Source organism: Aethalodelphis obliquidens, unplaced genomic scaffold (assembly GCF_003676395.1).
Source record: "Aethalodelphis obliquidens isolate GAN/ISIS:26980383/991018 unplaced genomic scaffold, ASM367639v1 scaffold23, whole genome shotgun sequence".
Taxonomy (NCBI): Eukaryota; Metazoa; Chordata; class Mammalia; order Artiodactyla; family Delphinidae; genus Aethalodelphis; species Aethalodelphis obliquidens.
Window position 1 is genome coordinate 23,958,644 of NW_020837967.1, and position 22,271 is coordinate 23,980,914.

The following is a 22,271-nucleotide window of genomic DNA, read 5'->3' on the forward strand; positions in this document are numbered from 1 at the left end:
TCCCTCTCTTTCCCTCAGACCCTTGTTCAATCCCTCAGCAAGCCACCCTGCACCCACGGTCCCTAACGATGTTGCGTCTGCCACACCGACCACCTCTGGCCTAGACCACAGCCTCTAAGTGGGCTCCCTGCTTCCTTCTTGTCTCTCTCAGCCTACTTTCCACCCAGGAACCCGAGCTGCCTTAGAATTTAAAGACAAAATGCAGTATCTTTCAGTGGCTTCCCTATCACACTTATTCTCAGAAAGGTCTCCCTACCCTGTAAAAAAAGAAAAACTTTCTATCCTCTTACTCTTATTTTTTCATCATTCTACCTGCTTTTATAGCTTACATTTTGGTCACCTACTAATACACGCCTTCTACTGGCAGGGACTTGGCTCATCTTTCTCACTATTGTGCCTTTAACACCTACAACAGGCCTCATACAGAATCGAAACTCAGACACTTTTCAAAGGCCAGCAAGGCAGATGGTCTGCCCTTTGGTCCTAACCTAAATTGTTCCCAATTCTGTTTCTCACATGATTACATTTATCACAGCTCCTTTCTGACGTTGGTCTGACTACATACTTCACATATAAAACCGACTACCTTTGCAAAACCCATCAGACAGATCCTCACAGAAAGTGGCCTTCACCCTCATCAGAGATCTTACAATTTTATAGCAGCATCTCCTGCTTTCCCCACCAGTTCCATCTGTCCTCTGAAGGTCCCCTCCTTTGACAAGGGCCCTCAGGGTAGAGGATGTGGGGCAGCAGAGGCAGGACGGAGCTGCTCCCCAAACATCACCTGGCAGGCCCTTTCCCCAGGGCTTGTCTATAGCATGGTCATGTCGGGACACCAGGGTGGCAAGAGCATGCGTCTGTATTGTCCCTGACAAGACTCGTGCGGCGCAGATGCGAACAGATGGGCTTTGTCTTCCGTGTGTCAGTTTTCTCCCCTCCTGGCGCTCGCTCCACCCCAAGTGCCCTGCGTGGACTGACCCACCTAAGGAGAAGCTTGGTTCTTGCTCCCTGCCTGCCACCCTCCCACACCCCTTATCTTAGTTCGTGAGTGTTGTCCCCAGAGTCCTGAGAAGACAGGCTGACCCTTCTCATCATTCTGTTGCAGTTTTCTGGTTTGGGGTAACTTGTCCTCTAGGGGATCTGTGACTTAGGTGCACACAGAGCAGACTCTCATGCACTCAGGTGGACAGATGTTCACATCCTTGGATATAAGAAACTGGACATAGCCTCAACATACCCTGTGCAGCTGAATATTTACTTGACTTTTAAATCTAGAATTAAGTAGCTAAATTTCATTACTTGCAGTTGATAGTTATCAGGATCTTATAAAAGGACAACTGGCAAAAGCTTCTTTAACTTTAACCTGTACTTAAGTACAGAGCCAACAATTTAAATATAACTTACACTTACAGGATAGTCTTGGTCTATGCTTCTAGAAATTGAGGCAAAGTGAAACAAGTAGAATAAACCATATGAAAATTGAATCTTCAGATTAAAAATGGTTTAGAGTCTAAACTTTAGATTTTTAGAGGCATGCAGTTTATGTAATCAGTTATTTTCTCTACACTGAACATTCCAGTAGTATGTATTCTGAAATCCTAAACGTAAGAGAAATATTTGTTATGGTATAAGCAAAACAATTAAATTGAGATGAAAGGGACCTACCTGAAAAAGAAAACTTAGTTACCTCTAACATAGTGTTCATATGTGCTTTTAAAATCAGAAATGACCAGATAATCCAAATGAATAATCACTTTCCTTTTCATAAGGCTGTAGACCAGACACATCCCCTAAATTTTTCAGTATATTAAAACCCTCGCCTTCTGTGGAGGGGTGAGTTCTCAGTGTGGAAATTTCGTGAATGCAGTCATTCCACTTACTTGATCTCTTCCTGATTTGTGGGAGGTCATGTGACGTTCGAGCTGGGTTCTGTACGCAAAGGTGTAACTGCACAGGGAGCAACTGAAGTTGTCTTCGTTCTTTTCATGGCGATATTTAATGTGTTCTTTCAGAGAGGTAAAGCGTTTATATCCTCTGTCACAATATGGGCAGGTGAGTAACTGGGAAAATGCATCTGGTGTACCTGTAAAAGAAGGATCATATATTTTAAAGTTGAAACGTTAAAAAAATATTGCCAGGACAGACTGTCAAGATGGCGGAACAGTAAGACGTGGAGATCACCTTCCTACCCACAGATACACCAGAAATACATCTACACGTGGAACAGCTCCTACAGAACACCTGCTGAATGCTGGCAGAAGACCTCAGACCTCCCAAAAGGCAAGAAACCCCCCATGTACCTGGGTAGGGCAAAAGAAAAAAGGAAAAATAGAGACAAAAGAATAGGGACGGGATCTGCACCAGGGGGAGGGAGCTGCGAAGGAGGTAAGGTTTCCACACACTAGGAAGCCCCTTCGCGGGCGGAGACTGCGAGTGGCGGAGGAGAGCGCAGCCACAGGGGTGCGGAGGGCAAAGCGGGGAGATTCCTGCACAGAGGGTCGGTGCCGACCGGCACTCACCAGCCCGAGAGGCTCGTCTGCTCACCCGCCAGGGCGGGTGGGGCTGGGAGCTGAGCCTCGGGCTTCGGTCGGAGCGCAGGGAGAGGACTGGGGTTGGCGGCATGAACGCAGCCTGCAGGGGGTTAGTGCGCCACGGCTGGCCGGGAGGGAGTCCGGGGAAAAGTCTGGACCTGCCAAAGAGGTAAGAGACCATTGTTTCCTGGTGCGCGAGGAGAGGGGATTAAGAGCGCTGCTTAAAGAAGCTCCAGAGACGGGCGTGAGCCGCGGCTAAAAGCGCGGACGCCAGAGACGCTAAGGCTGCTGCCGCCACCAAGAAGCCTGTGTGCGAGCACAGGTTACTATCCACACCTCCCTCCCAGGAGCCCACCACTGCCAGGGTCCCGGGATCCAGGGACAACTCCCCCGGGAGAACGCACGGCGCGCCTCAGGTTGGTGCAACATCCTGCACCAGCGGCCGCAGGCCCGCCCCGCACTCTGTGCCCCTCCCTCCCCCTGGCCTGAGTGAGCCAGAGCCCCCGAATCAGCGGCTCCTTTAACCCCGTCCTGTCTGAGCGAAGAACAGACGCCCTCCAGCGACCTACACTCAGAGGCAGGGCCAAACCCAAAGCTGAGCCCCTGTGAGCTGTGAGAACAAAGAAGAGAAAGGGAAATCTCTCCCAGCAGACTCAGGAGCAGCGGATTAAATGTCCACCATCAACATGATGTACCTGCATCTGTGAAATACCTGATTACACAACATATCATCCCAAATGGAGGAGGTGGACTTTGGGAGCAACTGTAGACTTGGGTTTGGTTTTATGTTTATCTTAGTTCAGTGTTTAGAGCTTGTTATCACTGGGTTTTTTTTTTTTGCGGTACGCAGGCCTCTCACTGTTGTGGCCACTCCGGACGCGCAGGCCCAGCAGCCATGGCTCACGGGCCCAGCCGCTCCGCGGCATGTGGCATCTTCCCGGACCGGGACATGAACCCGCGTCCCCTGCATCGGCAGGCGGACTCCCAACCTCTGCGCCACCCGGGAAGCCCACTGGTAGATTTTTTATTGATTTGGTTGCTCTCTTCCTTTTAGATATTTTTCTTTTTCTCTTTTTGTGAGTGTGTATATGTGTCTGCTTCTTTGTGTGATTTTGTCTGTACAGCTTTGCTTTACCATTTGTCCTACGGTTCTGTCTGTCTAGTATAGTTTTGAGCACTTGTTATAATTGGGGGACTTGTTTTATGGTTTGGTTGCTCTATTCTTTCTTTCCCCTTTTTTTTAAATTACTTTTTAATTCATTTTTAATAATTAAAAACTTCTTATTTTATTAACTTTCTTTTCTTTTTTCTTTTTTTTCCTCCCTTTTCTTCTGAGCTGTGTGGCTGACAGGGTCTTGGTGCTCCAGCTGGGTGTCAGGCCTGTGCCTCTGGGGTGGGAGAGCTGAGTTCAGGACACTGGTCCACCAGAGACCTCCCGGCTTCACATAATATCAGTCAGCGAAAGCTCTCCCAGAGATCTCCATCTCAACGCTAAGACTCAGCTCCACTCAATGACCAGCAATCTCTAGTGCTCGACAGGCCATGCCAAACAACTAGCAAGACAGGAACAACCCAACCCATTAGCAGAGAGGCTGCCTAAAATCGTAAGTAGAGAGGCTGCCTAAAATCATAAGTCCACAGACACCCCAAAACACACCACTGGACATGGTCCTCCTGCCCAGCAGAAAGACAAGATCCAGCCTCATCCACCAGAACACAGGCACTAGTCCCCTCCACCAGGAAGCCTACACAACCCCTGAATCAACCTTACCCACTGCGGGCAGACACCAAAAACAACGGGAACTACGAACATGCAGCCTGCGAAAAGGAGACCCCCCAAAACAGCAAGTTAAGTAAAGTGAGAAGACAGAGAAACACACAGCAGATGAAAGAGCAAGGTAAAAACCCACCAGACCAAGCAAGTGAAGAGGAAATAGGCAGTCGACCTGAAAAAGAATTCAGAGTAATGATAGTAAAGATGATCCAAAATCTTGGAAATAGAATGGAGAAAATACAAGAAACGTTTAACAAGGACCTAGAAGAACTAAAGAGCAAACAGACAATGAAAAACAGATAAGTGACATGGAAGATAAAATAGTGGAAATAACTACCACAGAGCAGAAAAAAGAATGAAATGAATTGAGGACAGAAGAAGAAGAGGAGAAAAAGAAAGGGATGTCCAAGAAAATACTTGAAGAGATTATAGCTGAAAACTTCCCTAATGTAGGAAATAATCAAGTCCAGGAAGCGCAGAGTCCCATACAGAAACATGTCAAGACACACGTTAATTAAACTCGAAAAAATTAAATACAAAGAAAATATATTAAAAGCAGCAAGGGGAAAACAACAAATAACACACAAGGGAATCCCCATAAGGTTAACAGCTGACCTTTCAGCAGAAACTCTGCAAGCCAGAAGGGAGTGGCAGGACATATTTAAAGTGATGAAAGGGAAAAACCTACAACCAAGAGTACTCTACCCAGCAAGGGTCTCATTCAGATTCGATAAGAGAAATTAAAACCTCTACAGACAAGCAAGAGCTAAGAGAATTCACCACCAAACTAGCTTTACAACAAATGCTAAAGGAACTTCTCTAGGCAGGAAACACAAGAGAAGGAAAAGACCTACAATAACAAACCCAAAACAATTACGAAAATGGTAATAGGAACATACATATCTATAACTAGCTTCAACGTAAATGGATTAAATGCTCCAACCAAAAGACATAGACTGGCTGAATGGATACAAAAACAAGGCCCATATATATGCTGTCTACAAGAGACCCACTTCAGACCTAGGCACACATACAGACTGAAAGTGAGGGGATGGAAAATGATACTCCATGCAAATGGAAATCAAAAGAAAGCTGGAGTAGCAATTCTCCTATGAAATAGACACAAGAGACAAAGAAGAACACTACATAATGATCAAGGGATCAATCCAAGAAGAAGATAATAACAATCGTAAATATTTATGCACCCAACACAGGAGCACCTCAATACGTAAGGCAAATGCTAACAACCATAAAGGGGAAATCAACAGTAACACAATCATAGTAGGGGATTTTAACACCCCACTTTCACCAATGGACAGATCATCCAAAATGAAAATAAATAAGGAAACACAAGCTTTAAATGATACATTAAACAAGATGGACTTAATTGATATTTATAGGACATTCCATCCAAAAACAACAGAATACACTTTCTTCTCAAGTGCTCGTGGAACATTCTCCAGGATAGATCATACCTTGGGTCACAAATCAAGCCTTGGTAAGTTTAAGAAAACTGAAATTATATCAAGTATCTTTTCTGACCACAATGCTATGAGATTAGATATGAATTACAGGGGAAAAAAAACCATGGAGGCTAAACAATACGCTACTAAATAACTATAACTAAGATCACTAAAGAAATCAAAGAGGAAATCCAAAAATACCTAGAAACAATGACAGTGAAAACACAACGGCCCAAACACAATGACCCAAAACCTATGGGATGCAGCAAAAAGCAGTTCTAAGAGGGAGGTTTATAGCAATACAATCCTACCTCAAGAAACATGAAACATCTCAAATAAACAACCTAACCTTACACCTAAAGCAATTAGAGAAAGAAGAACAAAAAAATCCAAAAGTTAGCAGAAGGAAAGAACTCATAAACATCAGATCAGGTATAAATGAAAAAGAGATGAAGGAAACAGTAGCAAAGATCAGTAAAATTAAAAGCTGGTTCTTTGAGAAGATAAACAAAATTGATACACTATTAGCCAGACTCTTCAAGAAAAAAAAGGGAGAAGACTCAATAGAATTAGCAATGAAAAAGGAGACACGTGACACTGCTGAAATACAAAGGATCATGAGAGATTACTACAAGCAACTATATGCCAATAAAATGGACAACCTGGAAGAAATGGACAAATTCTTAGAAATGCGCAACCTGCCAAGACTGAACCAGGAAGAAATAGAAAATATAAACAGACCAATCACAAGCACTGAAATTGAGACTGTGATTAAAAATCTTCCAACAAACAAAAGCCCAGGACCAGATGACTTTACAGGTGAATTCTATCAAACATTTAGAGAAGAGCTAACACCTAACCTTGTTAAACTCTTCTGAGGGAGGAACATTCCCCAAACTCATTCTACAAGGCCACCCTCACCCTGATACCCAAACCAGACAAAGATGTCACAAAGAAAGAAAACTACAGGCCAACACCACTGATGAACATAGGTGCAAAAATCCTCAACAAAATACTAGCAAACAGAATCCACAGCACATTAAAAGGATCATTCACCATGATCAGTTGGGGTTTTTTCTAGGATTGCAAGGATTCTTCAGTATAGGCAAATCAGTCAATGTGATACATCCTATTAACAAACTGAAAGAGAAAAAGCTTTCGACAAAATTCAACACCCAACACCCATTTCCCTCCAGAAAGTAGGCATAGAGGGAACTTACCTCAACATAATGAAGGCCATAATATGACAAGCCCACAGCCAACATCATTCTCAATGGTGAAAAACTGAAACCATTTCCTCTAAGATCAGGAACAAGACAAGGGTGTCCACTCTCACCACTATTATTCAATATAGTTTTGTAAGTTTTAGCCACAGCAATCAGAGAAGAAGAAGAAATAAAAGGAATCCAAATCGGAAAAGAAGTAAAGCTGTCACTGTTCGCAGATGACGTAATACTATACATAGAGAATCCTAATCCTAAAGATGCTCCCAGAAAACTACGAGAGCTAATCAGTGAATTTGGTAAAGCAGCAGGATACAAAACTAATGCACAGAAGTCTCTTGCATTCCTCCCATTTACCATTGCAACAAAAAGAATAAAACACCTAGGAATAAACTTACCTAAGGAGACAAAAAACCTGTATGCAGAAAAGTATAAGACACTGATGAAAGAAATTAAATATGATACAAACAGATGGAGGGATATACCATGTTCTTGGATTGGAAGAATCAACACTGTGAAAATGACTATACTACCCAAAGCAATCTACAGATTCAACGCCATCCCTATCAAACTACCAATGGCATTTTTCACAGAACTAGAACAAAAAATTTCACAATTTGTATGGAAACACAAAAGACCCCGAATAGCCAAAGCAGTCTTGAGAAAGAAAAATGGAGCTGGAGGAATCAGGCTCCTGGACTTCAGACTTATACTACAAAGCTACAGTAATCAAGACAGTATGGTACTGGCACAAAACCAGAAATATAGATCAATGGAAAGAAAGAGCAGAGATAAACCCATGCACATATGGTCCCCTTAATTTTCATAAAAGGAACCAAGAATACAATGGAGAAAAGACAGCCTCTTCAATAAAGTGGTGCTGGGAAAACTGGACAGCTACATGTGAAAGAATGAAATTAGAACACTCCCTAACACCATACACAAAAATAAACTCAAAATAGATTAAAGAATGTAAGGCCAGACACTATAAAACTCTTAGAGGAAAACATAGGCAGAACACTCTATGACATAAATCACAGCAAGATCCTTTTTGACACACCTTCTGGAGAAGTGGAAATTAAAACAAAAATAAACAAATGGGACCTAATGAAACTTAAAACTTGCACAGCAAAGGAAGCCATAAGGTGAAAAGACAACCCTCAGAATGGGAGAAAATATTTGTAAATGAAGCAACTGACAAAGGATTAATCTCCAACATTTACAAGCAGCTCATGCAGCTCAATATCAAAAAAACAAACCACCCAATCCAAAACTGGGCAGAAGACCTAAATAGACATTTCTCCAAAGAAGATACACAGATTGCCAACAAACACATGAAAGGATGCTCAACATCACCAATTACTAGAGAAATGCAAACCAAAACTACAATGAGGTATCACCTCACACCAGTCAGAACGGCCATCATCAAAAAATCTACCAATAATAAGTGCTGGAGAGGGTGTGGAGAAAAGGGAACCCTCTTGTACTGTTGGTGGGAATGTATATTGATACAGCCACTATGGAAAACATTATGGAGTTTCCTTAAAAAACTAAAAATAGAACTACCATATGACCCAGCAATCCCACTACTGGGCATATACCCTGAGAAAACCATAATTCAAAAAGAGTCATGTAATACCTACACTGTTCATTGCAGCTCTATTTACAATAGCCAGGACATGGAAGCAGTAGTCTCAGTGTCCATCGACAGATGAATGGATAAAGAAGATGTGGCACATATATATACAATGGAATATTACTCAGCCACAAAAAGAAATGAAATTGAGTTATTTGTAGTGAGGTGGATGGACCTAGATAGAGTCTGTCAAACAGAGTGAAGTGAGTCAGAAAGAGAAAAACAAGTCCAAGTACAGGAATAAAGATGCAGACATAGAGAAGGGACTTGAGGACACAGGGAGGGGGAAGGGTAAGCTGGGTGGGACAACATGAGAGAGTGGCATCAACATATATACACTACCAAATGTAAGGTAGATAGCTAGTGGGAAGCAGCCGCATAGCACAGGGAGATCAGCTCGGTGCTTTGTGTCCACCTCGAGGGGTGGGATAGGGAGGGTGGGAGGGAGAAGATATGGGAATGTACGTATATGTATAACTGATTCACTTTGTTATACAGCAGAAAGTAACACACCACGGTAAAGCAATCATACGCCAATAAAGATGTTATAAAAAAATTACCAAAGCTACCACCAAGGTCCTCTGGTATGTACCAGACATTATTATGCTTTGTATTTGATCCTCAAAACAACACACTGATCTCCCCCTCTATTTTATAAAGAGAGAACGTGAGGCCCAGAAAAGGCTAAATAACTTCCAAATCACACAGCCAGTAAACGATGAAGTCAGAAGTCAAACGCGTGCTGTGTGACTTTTTCACTAAAACATATTTCTTCTCTTCGTTTTCAAGGTTAATTAGAGAAAAACGACACTCTAGTTATAGTCCTTGGAGAGTAAGCAGCACCCGGACTATGTTTCTAAGACTCCCTTGCAGGTAGGTGTGGCCCTGTGCCCGAGTTCAGACCAAAAGAGTCGGGGCCAGACCAGGCCTGGCCCCCTGAGACGCCCCCTGCACGGCTCTTCATGTTCTTTTTCCTCCTGAAACACACCAGCACATTTTCTGTATAGTTTTAGCTGGGTGACTCTTACGATAGCTTTCAGAAAATAAGGGCATTATGGATGAACTGTAGTTTGTGGAGTGAACTAGATATTTTTTATATATGGAACCATCTAAGCCTGCCAATTCTAAAAATGTAATACTTCTTTGGCCAATTAATATTTAACTAAGAGTAGATTTCCATATTTGATGTATTTCTTCAAAGAAATAAGTTCGTAAGTGACAGCTTGTTGTAAATATCATCTTCCCTTCATTTTGGATTTCTTACAGAAAAAGACCACCAAAGAAAGTTTCGGAACATTCTTCAAATGCTTCATAAACATGTGGCCCCATTATTGAAATTCAAGTCTATGTAAATTAAATGTCTTGCTTAAGGGCAGGCCTGCAAATACTAAGCTGAGCACCTGACACTACACAGCTAAATACGCCGAAATATGTATCAAATATACAAATAAAACCAAACAACCAAGACCCCCGTGGTTGATGCTGTTTGTTTGTTTGTTAGCAGTTCGCAAGTCACCTGGAACCAGAGTGTTTTCTCCTAGTGATGACTCTGGCATGACCCCCCCTTATTTGGGGACTAGAGTAGCCACATGAGGACATTTTGGGGGGAAATCAAGTTATATTTTGTCTAGTATCAATTTCCTATTTGTACAGACAAGTGGGAGATCAACATTTGGGACACTCTCCTTGCCAGACTGTCTGTCTATCCTACTGGTCTCAGCGGCTAACGTCAGAGTCCACCGTTACAGGTGTTTGGTCATCAGTACCACAGTCACAGTGTGATTCCATGATTCAAGCTCCTTGTACTCCTGGGTCATAAGCAGTCTGCTTGCATTATTCTATTTTCTTCTTTACCTTCATTAATCCTTCCAATCAGTAAACAAAATATCCATAAAATGACAAGTTTATCATATTCAAATAGCAAGTTCTTTTCATAAATCAGTATCTATTGAATGTTCATACTCATAAACCAGCACTGGAATATTATTTTTTAAAAACTCACTTTTTAGCAATGAAGACTTGTCATGTAAGGAAAAAAATGTTTCTTTTTAGAATTCCTATAATAAGCTTATGGTAGCAGTTCAATACTACTAAAAAAATCCAACCTATATCTGACCATTTTTTGAACAATAATTTCTTTATGTATCTGTAACCATGCATATACTTATTTAAAAAACATTTTAAATTTCTGTATCTTAAACTTCCTTTAGTAGGCAGACTGATATAAAACCTGTGAAAAATTTCCTGATTTGTTCCCCACTGAACCAGAATTTGTGATAAATCCATCTGTTGAAGTTTCCCTGTTTACAACTTATGACATGCAGACGGTATGTTTAATCTGTTAAAACACTAAAAACCTAAGTGCTTCTGAAGATAATCACTTTTTCTATGTAAACAGATGTTGCTGGTGTGACAGAAAATCTACTGTGAAATACTGTATTAGCAGTTAAATTAGATTATATACCTAAAAGTAATGAATTCCTGAATTAAAAACATATTGAATAATAATTAGACAAAGAAAACAAAAAATGTTTTACTAATTCAGAACAGTTAAGGCCTCAATTTTTATGGGATTTTACTGCATTGATTTGTAACAATGGACTTTACAAAGTTTAACCTTATTTGATCTATGCAATGGAACGTTTCTTTAGTTTTCATTATTTTCTTTCATGGATACTTTCTGAAATCCTCTTTGTTACACAGTTATACACATCTGCATTTAAAATGTTCTGTTTCCCTTTCATATCTATGGTAAGCTACTGCTTCTTCAGGTGAAATGTTATCACATTTTCTTTAAGAGAAAAACAACCAAGAAACAAAAGTAGAAAACGAAGGCCCGACAGGATTATAATGCCAATAACTACGGACTCTGCAAATATGCAAACAGATCAACAGAACGCGTATCATTAAGCTGAAATGCAGGGTCCCCGGGGGTAATTACTTATAGTTTTCAGAAACGTGTCCTTTTGCCACACTGCAGGAAACAATTCCTAGAGTACCCTACTTCTTTTTCCTTTGTCACCAAATTAGTTACAGAAATCCTATCTATTCTGGAGTGAAACTTCTCTTTCTCCTCTTTTGCATAGCTGATTCCTGATTTAAGGAAGGTACAGTTGACTCTTCACAATGGAATCTGTTTTGTTTTCTGTACCATCCTTCTCGATTTCCTTCAAACATTTAAAAGTTGATTGATACAACACCATTTACACTAGCACCAAAAATACTTAGGCATAAATCTAACAAATTATGTATAAGATTTATTTGAGTAAAACTACAAAAGTCTGATGAATAAAATCAAAGAACTAAATAAATGGAGAGATATTCCATGTTCATGGATACTCAACATTGACTCAATATTGTCAAGATGTCAGTTCTCCCCAACTAGGTCTACAGAGTCAATGTAATCCCAATCAAGTTATTTTATGGATAATGACAGACATTCTAAGTTTATACAGAGAGGCAAGAGACCCAGAAGAGGCAACATAACATTGAAGGTGAAGAGTAACGTTGGGAGACCAACACTATCTGACTTCAAGGCTTACTATGTAGCTATAATAATCAAGAAAGTGTGCTGTTGGTGAGAGAACAGACAAATGGGTCAGTGGAACAGAACAGACAGCCCAAAAAGCAAAGGCAACAACTGGTCATCCACATACCCCAAAAAAAATGTAAACACAGACCTTACACCCTTTACAAAACTCAAAATGGATCACAGACAACAACAGAAGAAAACCTATGTGACCTTGGGTATGGTAATGCCAGTTTAGATACCAAAGGCATGAGCCATGAAAGAGATACTTGATATGCTGGACTTCATTAAATGAAAAAGTTCTGTTCCATGAAAGACAATAACAAGAGAACCAAAAGAGAATTAGAAGATAAGCCATGGACTGGGAAAACTATTTTCAAATGACACATCTGAAAAAGGACTAGTATCCAAAATATACAAAGAATTCTTAAAACTCACTGCTAAGAAATCAAATAATTTAATTAAAAAAATGGGCCAAATCATAGCCCCCTTCCTCCTCCAACTTCATGACGGAGAATCAGGAAATCAACACTGGAACTACTGAGTTCAAGAATACGTACTTGAGATTAAAGTAAACCTGGAGGACAAGATGGTGGAGTAGAAGGACCTGAGCTCACCTCCTCTCACAAAGACAGAAAAATCACAACTAACTGCTAAACAACCATCAACAAAAAAGGGCTGGAACCTACCAAAAAAGATAATTCTACTTCCAAAGACAAAGCCACAACGAGATGGTAGAAGGGGCACATTCGCAATACAATCAGATCCCATACTAATTATTTTCTAGTTTGACCCACAAACTAGAAAATAACTATATCACAGAGGTTCTCTCACAGGAGTGAGAGTTCTGAGCCCCACGTCAGGCTCCCCAGTCTGGAGGTCTTGCATTGGTAGGAGAAGCCCCCAGAGCATTTGGCTTTGAAGGCCAGTGGGGCTTGACTGCAGGAACTCCACAGGACTGGGGAAACAGAAGCACCACTCTTGTGCCACAGGGCACAAATAAGGTCTCATGTGAGCTGGGACATGGGAAAGAGTAGTGACTTCATAGGACCCTGGGCGAGACCTACCTGCTAGTCTTGGAGGGGTCTGCTGGGGAGGTGAGGGATGGCTGTGGCTCACTGTGGGTAAAAGGACACTGGCGGCAGAGGTACCGGGGGGTACTCATTGGCATGAGCTGTCCTGGAGGCCGCCATTTTGACACCAAGACCTGGCCCCACCCAACAGCCCTTAGGTTCCAGTGCTGGCACGCCTCAGGCCAAACAACCCGCAGGGTGGGAACACAGCCCCACCCATCAGCAGACAGGCTGCCTAAAGTCATCCTGAGCCGCAGCCACCTCTAAACACACCCCTTGACACGGCCCTGCCACCAGAGGGACAAGACCCAGCTCCACCCACCAGTGGGCAGGCACCAGTCCCTCCTACCAGGAAGCCTGCACAAGCCCCATGACCATTCCTCACTCACCAGGGGGCAGACGCCAGAACCAAGAGGAACTACAATCCTGCGGTCTGTGGGACCTCAAACACAGAAAGTGAGACAAAATGAGATGGCAGAGGAATATGTTTCAGATGAAGGAACAATATAAAAGCCCAAAAGAATAATTACATGAAGTGACAATCTACCTGAAAACAAATTCACAGTAAAGATGATCCAAGATCTCAGAAAAAGAATGGAGGCACAGACCAAGAAGATACAAGAAATGTTTAACAAAGAGCTAGAAGATTTAAAAAACAAACAGAGTTGAACAATACAATAAATGAAATGACAAATACGCCAGAAAGAGTCAATAGCAGAATAAATGATGCAGAAGGATGGATAAGTGAGCTGAAGACAGAATGGTGGAAATCACTGCTGCAGAACAGAATAAAGAAAAAAGAATGAAAAGAAATGACAGCCTAAGAGACCTCTGGGACAACACTAAACGCACCACCGTTTGCATTATAGGGGTCCTAGAAGGAGAAGAGAGAGACAAAGGGCCTGAGAAAGTATTTGAAGAGATAATAGTTGAAAACTTCCTTAACATGGGAAAGGAAACAGTCACCTAAGTCCAGGAAGTGCAGAGAGTCCCATAAGGGATAAACCCAAGGAGGAATATGCAGAGTCATGTTAATCAACTTGACAAAAATGAAAGATAAAGATAAAATATCAAAAGCAACAAGGGAAAAGCAACAAATAACATACAAGGGAATCCCCATAAGGTTATCAGCTGGTATTTCAGCAGAAACTCTGCAGGCCAGAATGGAGTGGCAGGATATATTTAAGTGGTGGAAGGGAAAAACCTACAACCAAGAATACTCAGCAAGGCTCTTGTTCAGAGTCGATGGAGAAATCAAAAGCTTTACAGACAAGCAAAAGCTAACAGAATACGGCACCACCAAACGAGCTTTACAACAAAGGCTAAAGAAACTGTTCTAGGCAGAAAAGAAAAGCCCATGAGAGAAAACAAGAAAATTATGAATGGGAAAGCTGACTGGTCAAGGCAAATATACAGTAAAGGTAGGAAATCATCCACTCACAAACATGCTATCAAAACCAGCAATCATGAGAAGAGGAGAGTACAATGCAGGACATTTGGAAATGCATTTGAAATTAAGAGACCAGCAACTTAAAATAATCTTGTATATACATATATAGACTGCTGTATCAAAACCTCATGGTAACCGCAAACCAAGAATCTACTTATAGATAGATCAAAACCTATGGGGTGCAGCAAAAGCAGTTCTAAAGAGGGAAGTTTATAGCAATACAGTCTTATCTCAGGAAACAAGAAAAATCCCCAATAAACAACCTAACCTTACACCTAAAGCAACTAGAGAAATAAGAACCAAAAAACCCCAAAGTTAGCAGGAGGAAAGAAATCATAAAGATCAGAGCAGAAATAAATGAAATAGAGACAAAGAAAACATTAGAAAAGATCAATGAAACTAAAAGCTGGCTCTTTGAAAAGATAAACAAAATAGATAAACCTTTAGACAGACTCATTGAGAAAAAAAGGGAGAGGGGTCAAATCAATAAAATTAGAAATGAAAAAGAAGTTACAATGGACACACCACAGAAATACAGAGGATCTTAAGAGACTACTACAAGCAACTATATGCCAATATAATGGACAACGTAGAAGAAATGGACAAATTCTTAGAAAGGTACAATCTCCCAAAAATGAACAAGGAAGAAATTGAAAATATGAACAATAATCACAAGCACTGAAACTGAAACTGTGATTAAAAAATTCCCAATAAACAAAAGTCCAGGACCAGATAGCTTCACAGGGGAATTCTATCAAACATTTAGAGAAGAGTTAACACCTATCCTTCTGAAACTGTTTCAAAAAATTGCAGACGAAGGAACACTCCAAAATTCATTCTATGAGGTCAACATCACCGTGATACCCAAACCAGACAAAGATACCACAAGAAAAGAAAATTACAGGCCAATCTCGTAGATCAACATAGATGCAAAAATCCTCAACAAAAAAAATACTGGCAAACAGAATCCAACAATACATTAAAAGGATCATGCAACATGATCAAGTGGGATTTATCCCAGGGATGCAAGGATTTTTCAGTACCCACAATTATTCAGTGTGATACACCACATTAACAAATTGAAGGAAAAAAACCATATGATCATCTCAACAGAAAAATCGTTTGGCAAAATTTCAACACCCATTTAAGATAAAAACTCTCCAGAAAGTGGGCATAGAGGGAATATACCTCAACATAATAAAGGCCATATATGACCAACCCACAGCTAACATTATACTCAGTGGTGAAAAGCAGAAAGCATTTCTTCTAAGATCAGGAACAAGACAAGGATGTCTACTCTCACCACTTCTATTCAACCTAGTTTTGGAAGTCTTAGCCATAGCAATCAGAGAAGAAAAAAATAGCAGGAATCCAAGTTGGAAAGGAAGAAGTAAAACTGTCCCTGTTTGCAGATGACATGATACTATACATAAAAAATCCTAAAGATGCTGCCAGAAAACTACTGGAGCTCGTCAATGGATTCAGTAAAGTTGCAGGACACAAAATTAATGCAGAGAAATCTGTTGCATTCCTATACACTAACAACGAAAGATCAGAAAGAGAAATTAAGGAAACAATACCATTTATCAGTGCACGAAAAAAGAATAAAATACCTAGGAATAAACCTACCTAAGGAGGCAAAAGACCCGTATGCAGAAAACTGTAAGATGCTGATGAAAGAAATCGAAGATGACACAAACAGATGGAAAGATATACCATATTCTTGGATTGGAAGAATCAATATTGTCAAAATGACTATACTATACCCAAGGCAATCTACAGATTCAGTGCAATCCCGATCAAATAACTAATGGCATTTTCTGCAGATCTAGAACAAAAACCTTAAAATCTGTATGGAAACACAAAAGACCCTGAATAGCCAAAGGAAACTTGGGAAGGAAAAACAGAGCTGCTGGAGGAATCAGGCTGACTGATACTATAAAGCTACAGTCATCAAAACAATATGGTACTGGCACAAAGACAGAAATACAGATAAATGGAACAGGATAGAAAGCCCAGAAATAAACCCACACCCCTATGGTCAATCTATGACAAAGGAGGCAAGAATATACAATGGAGAAAAGACAGTCTCTTTAATAAATGGTGCTGGGAAAAGTGGAGAGCTACGTGTAGAAGCATGAAATTAGAACATTCTCTAACAGCATACACAAAAATAAACTCGGAACTTATTAAAGACCTAAATATAAGACTGGATACTATAAATCTCTTAGAGGAAAACATAGGCAGAACATTGTTTGACATAAATTGCAGTAATACCTTTTTGGATCCACCTCCTAGAGTAACGGAAATAAAAACAAAAATAAACAAATGGGACCTAATTAAACTTAAAAGCTTTTGCACAGCAAAGGAAACCATAAAGAAAATGAAGACAACCCACAGAACGGGAGAAAGTATTTGCAAATGAAGCGAACAACAAGGGTTTAATCTCCAAAACATACAAACAGCTCATGCAGCTCAATATCGAAAAAACAAACAACCCAATCAAAAAAATGGGCAGTAGATCTAAATATACATTTCTCCAAATATATATTTACATTTGGAGAAATGTATATTTCTCCAAATATACAAATGTATGTTTATCTATTTTGTTTATCTTTCAAAGAAGATATACAGATGGCCAAAAAGCACATGAAAAGATGCTCCACATCACTAATTATTAGAGAAATGAGAATCAAAACTACAGTGAGGTATCACCGTTCAGAATGGCCATCATCAAAAAATCTACAAACAATAAATGCTGGAGAGGATGTGGAGAAAAGGGAACCCTCTTGCACTGTTGGTGGGAATGTAAACTGATACAGCCACTATGGAGAACAGTATGGAGGTTCCTTAAAAAACTAAAAATAGAGCTACCATATGATTCAGCAATCCATCTCCTGGGCATATATCCAGAGAAAATCATACTTCAAAAAGGTACATGCACCCCAATGTTCACTGCAGCACTATTTACAAGAGCCAGGACATGGAAGCAACCTAAGTGTCCATCGACAGAGGAATGGATAAAGATGATGTGGTGTATATATATAGGTATATATACACAATGGAATATTACTCAGCCATAAAAAAGAATGCAATAATGCCATTTGCGGCAACATGGATGGATCTAGAGATTATCATACTAAGTAAGTTAGACAGAGAAAGATAAATATCAAAGAATATCATTTATATGTGGAATCTAAAAAATAGTACAAATGAACTTATTTACAAAACAGAAACAGACTCACAGACTTTGAAAACAAACTTACGGTTACCAAAAGGGAAAGGCGGGGGCGGGATAAATGAGGAGATTGGGATTCACATGTGCACACTACTATATATAAAACAGACAACCAACAAGGATCTACTGCATGGCACAGCAGACTCTACTCAATACTCTGCAATGACCTATATGGGAAAAGAATCTGAAAAAGAATAGATATGTATATGTATAACTAAATAACTTTGCTGTACACCTGAAGCTAACACAACATTGTAAATCAACTAACTCCAATATAAAGTTAAAAAATAAAAAAAATGGGCCAAGGACTTTGTCACCTCATCAAAGAAGATATACAGATGACAAATAAGTGTGAAGAGATGCTGCACATAATATTTCATTAGGGAAATACAAACTAAAACAGCAAGACACCACTACACACTATTAGAATGGCCAAAATCGGGAACACTGAGAACGTGAAATATCGGCCATGATGTGGAGCAACAGGAACTCTCATCATTGCTGGTGGAATGGAAAGTGGTGCAGCCACTCGGGATGATAGTTTGGCCGTTTCCTCTAGAACTAAGCATACTCTTATCATATAATCCAGCAATTGTGCACCTTGGTATTTACCCAAAGGAGCTGAAAACTTATTTCCAGACCAAAATCTGTGCACGAATGTTTACAGCAGCTTCATTCATCATTGCCAAAACTTGGAAGCAACCAAGGTGTCCTTCAGTAGGTGAATGGATAAATAAAATGCAGTACATCCAGACTATGGAATATCATTCAACGTTTAGAAGAAATGAGTTATCAATCCATGAAAAGACACAGAGGAAAGTTAAATGCATAACTAAGTGAAAGAAGCCAATTTGAAAAGGCTATATGACTATATACTATATGACTCCAACTATAAGACATCCTGGATAAGGCAAAACTATGGAGGCATAAAAACGTCAGTGGTTGCCAGGGCAAGGAGGAGGGCAGGATGAATAGGCAGAGCACAGAGGACTTTTTGGGCAGTGAACATACTCTGTGTGATACTATAATGATGGACACTTGTCATTGTACATTTGTCCAAAGCCATAGAACGTACAACACCAAGAGTGAACCCTAATGCCAATTAAGGTCTTCGAGTGATTATGACGTGTCAATGTAGGTTCATCCTTGGTTAAAAAAAAAGTACCGCTCTGGTGAGTGATGTTGATAATGGGGGGGGCAGGGGGAACATGGGAAATCTCTGCACCTCTGTACAATTTTGTTCTAAATATAAAACTGCTCTAAAAAGTCTTTTAAAAAGTTGATTATTGGGCTATTAAGCTAAATCTATCCATTAAACTGGGAACCCTGGAAAAACCAAACCAGATTTAGGATCTTAATACTTCAAATATCCTCAAATATTCCAAGCATCTTCCTAGTTCTTGGTACAGATACTGTGTAAAATTTCTTACAGGAATATTTTCATCTGTTTCTAGTGCATGGAAGGCAGAATGACAGCATACTTCTTTTCAGGAGAGTATGAACGCATTATTATTGTATTTTACCACTCTTTATATACTGGCTGTTCATATCAGAGAGGACCAGAGTAGATACAGGAAAACCATCTGTCTCCAAATTAGTATGTTTTGAACCAGACAGCCATGCTTTTCTTGCCAGAACAGTGGAGAATAATCAAAGGGCACTAAGGGTCATCCTAGTTCCCATTTCTACTACTTGCTACCATGTAAGTGAATGGAAATCAATGTCCAGGCACTGCCCTAAGCATTGCACATGTGGTGGCATCACACTATATACACGAGAGGCCACTGACACAATGCTATACTGTTACCATGCACAGTGTTCCACTCATTAAAGAGATCACTCTCTACAGCCACCTGCAATAAATGTTGGTTTTCAAAAATGTTCCCTCTAGTAGAGTGGGTTCCCACATAGAGTAATGGAAGCAATAATCCTCTGGAGATGAGAACAAAGCGGCCGTGATGCTTGTTACCGTTTTCATCGTGCCCGCTGGCCTCCGGCGTGCCCTGCCTCTGGTCCTCCTCGGGCGCCTCGGGGTAGATGACTGCAGTGTCTTGTTGCTGCAGGAACTCTTCAACGTTAGGATCATGGTTTTGTTCATTTTCTGCATCTGAGTCGCATTCATCATCTTTTACTAGAAGAAACGCATACTCTATAAAAACCAACTTCACCACCAAGTTGTTACACAGTTTTCCTAAATAAGAAATTGTTTATCTTGAGAGAATAAAGGACTGTTCTTGAATTTGCAGGAAATATTTACAGAACATTAAAAATTTACTCGTTCTGTTCTAATCTATTAAGAAGTCCGTTTTCATAAGTTTAAGATGTTATAAAAGTCTTGACATTGTCACGATATCCCTTGAAAGCTTTAGGGTTGTACTTCTATTCCATTTTACTGATGAACAAGACACAGAGAAGGTTGGCTGAATCCTTAGTTTCTGAATCAATGATAAAGCAAGGAAAACAGGAAAAGAGAAAAATGTAGTTCTCAAACCTCAGTCCTTCCTAGCAACCTACTGTTCATATTTAGTTGGAGTTGTGCTTGAAATCTGAACCATTCTCTGAATAACAAACTGCTCTGAAGTTCAGTTCAGTTATGTGATTTCTCAGAAAATAGCTTTAATAGTTCCCTACAGTTGGAAAGACTTCTAATAAGAGTCAAAGAGTATCAAATTGATAAAATTGCTTCCTATCTACCCTGGTATTCAGATACAGGCAGGGCTATTCTTTCTGTGTTTCTTCCTCAGTAAATGTTAATTGTGGGGTGCAGGAGAGGCATTTTCCCTGAGTCAGAAGGTTCCGAGCATTAACAGCACGTCTTCACTTGGAGAAGGCAGCCCAGAGCGTTGCCGTGTTTGCAGAGCAGGACTGGTATCCTGGGGTTCCCGTCCTTTTCCTCCCGGAGGAGGGTCTGCTCCACACTGCTGCTAACTGTCCTGGGTCAGGGTGGCCCCCGGGTGTCTCATGGCTGACCTCATCACACACTTCAGACTGAACTCAGTTCTAAATTTATAAAGTAGCAGACTGAACTGGTGCTTAAAATGGTGGGACTTCCCTTGTGGTGCAGGGGTTAAGAACCCGCCTGCCAATGCAGGGGACACGGGTTCGAGCCCTGGTCCGGGAAGATCCCACATGCCGCGGAGCAACTAAGCCCGTGCGCCACAACTACAGAGCCTGCGCTCTAGAGCCCGCAAGCCACAACTACTGAGCCCGCGCTCTAGAGCCCACAAGCCACAACTACTGAGCCCGCGCACCTGGAGCCCGTGCTCCACAACAAGAGAAGCCACCGCAGTGAGAAGCCCACGCACCGCAACGAAGAGTAGCCCCCGCTCGCCTCAACTAGAGAAAGCCCGTGTGCAGCAACAAAGACACAGCACAGCCAAAAAAATTAATGAAGAAAAATTAAAATGGTAATGTAAGGGCATCCTTTTGTTCGACAGTTACCAAAGCAATCTTGCACAGGAGCAGTAGCCCAACTCCTCAGGGTGGCTGCTATTAACAGACTTAGAGCCGATGACATAGTAATCATGATGACTCGTCATTTTTTCCTCCTCTTAAATGCAGCCAAGAGCTATCAATTATTTAGTATCTGCTGTACACAGCTGGCCCCTGAACAACATGGGTTTGAGCTGAGTGGGTCTACTTATACTCGGATTATTTCAATAGTAAATACTATGGTACTACATGACTGTGGTTGGTTGAATCCGTGGATGTGGAACTGTGGACACAGAGGAACCTCGTGTTGCAAGGGCTGGCTGTAAATTACACACAGATTTTCCACCGCGGGGAGGGTCAGGTGCCTCTAAGGCCTGTGCTGTTCAATGGTAACTGTACTGAGAACTGTAGTTTTTAGTTGACGCCTCTGAGCCACCAAACCAGGGTTACTGGATCCGGTGGTGTGTGCGGGGCGGGGGGGGGGAGGCTCTTTTAAAGGGAAGCCAGTACTGTTGGTTTAAATGGAATCTACTTCCAGATCCTCAGCTTCCATGCACGGTCCTTCCTAGAATCCTGAAGGTTCTTCTTTCTACCCCTGCTTTTCACAGTCCTTTGCTCTAACTTCAAAGAGGCAGATCCCTCCCCCTCCATCCCTTACATTAATACAGTGCATTGCCTCGGAGTGTAAAAAGCCTCCAGGTTGCCGAAGGAAAACGATTCAAAATACCGATTGGGGAAAACCTTCTTTGTTGCTCAATCAGGGCAACATAAGAGCGCTCTAGGCGTCCAGCCTTTCCTGTTTACATGGATTTCTATCAGGGATAAAGTGTGGCAATTGAAATGGGGATTATTTTGGCCCTAGTTACAAAGCTCTGAACTCAGCTATGTAATATATCCAGAGGGAGTGAGAGTAATTTTCCTT

At 41.0% G+C, this 22,271-nt stretch overlaps 1 protein-coding gene across 2 annotated transcripts in view; it reads right to left on the reverse strand.

Annotated features, from left to right (window-relative positions):
- Positions 1 to 22,271, reverse strand: part of ZEB1 (zinc finger E-box binding homeobox 1) — a 194,598-nt gene that overhangs the window by 18,206 nt on the left and 154,121 nt on the right. For both annotated transcript variants that reach the window (XM_027122070.1, XM_027122069.1), the window contains exons 4-5: positions 19,887 to 20,048; positions 1,881 to 2,083 (exon numbers count right to left, since the gene is read on the reverse strand). In XM_027122070.1, coding sequence (XP_026977871.1) covers positions 1,881 to 2,083; positions 19,887 to 20,048 — 365 coding nt within the window. The remainder of the gene's footprint in view (positions 1 to 1,880; positions 2,084 to 19,886; positions 20,049 to 22,271) is intronic.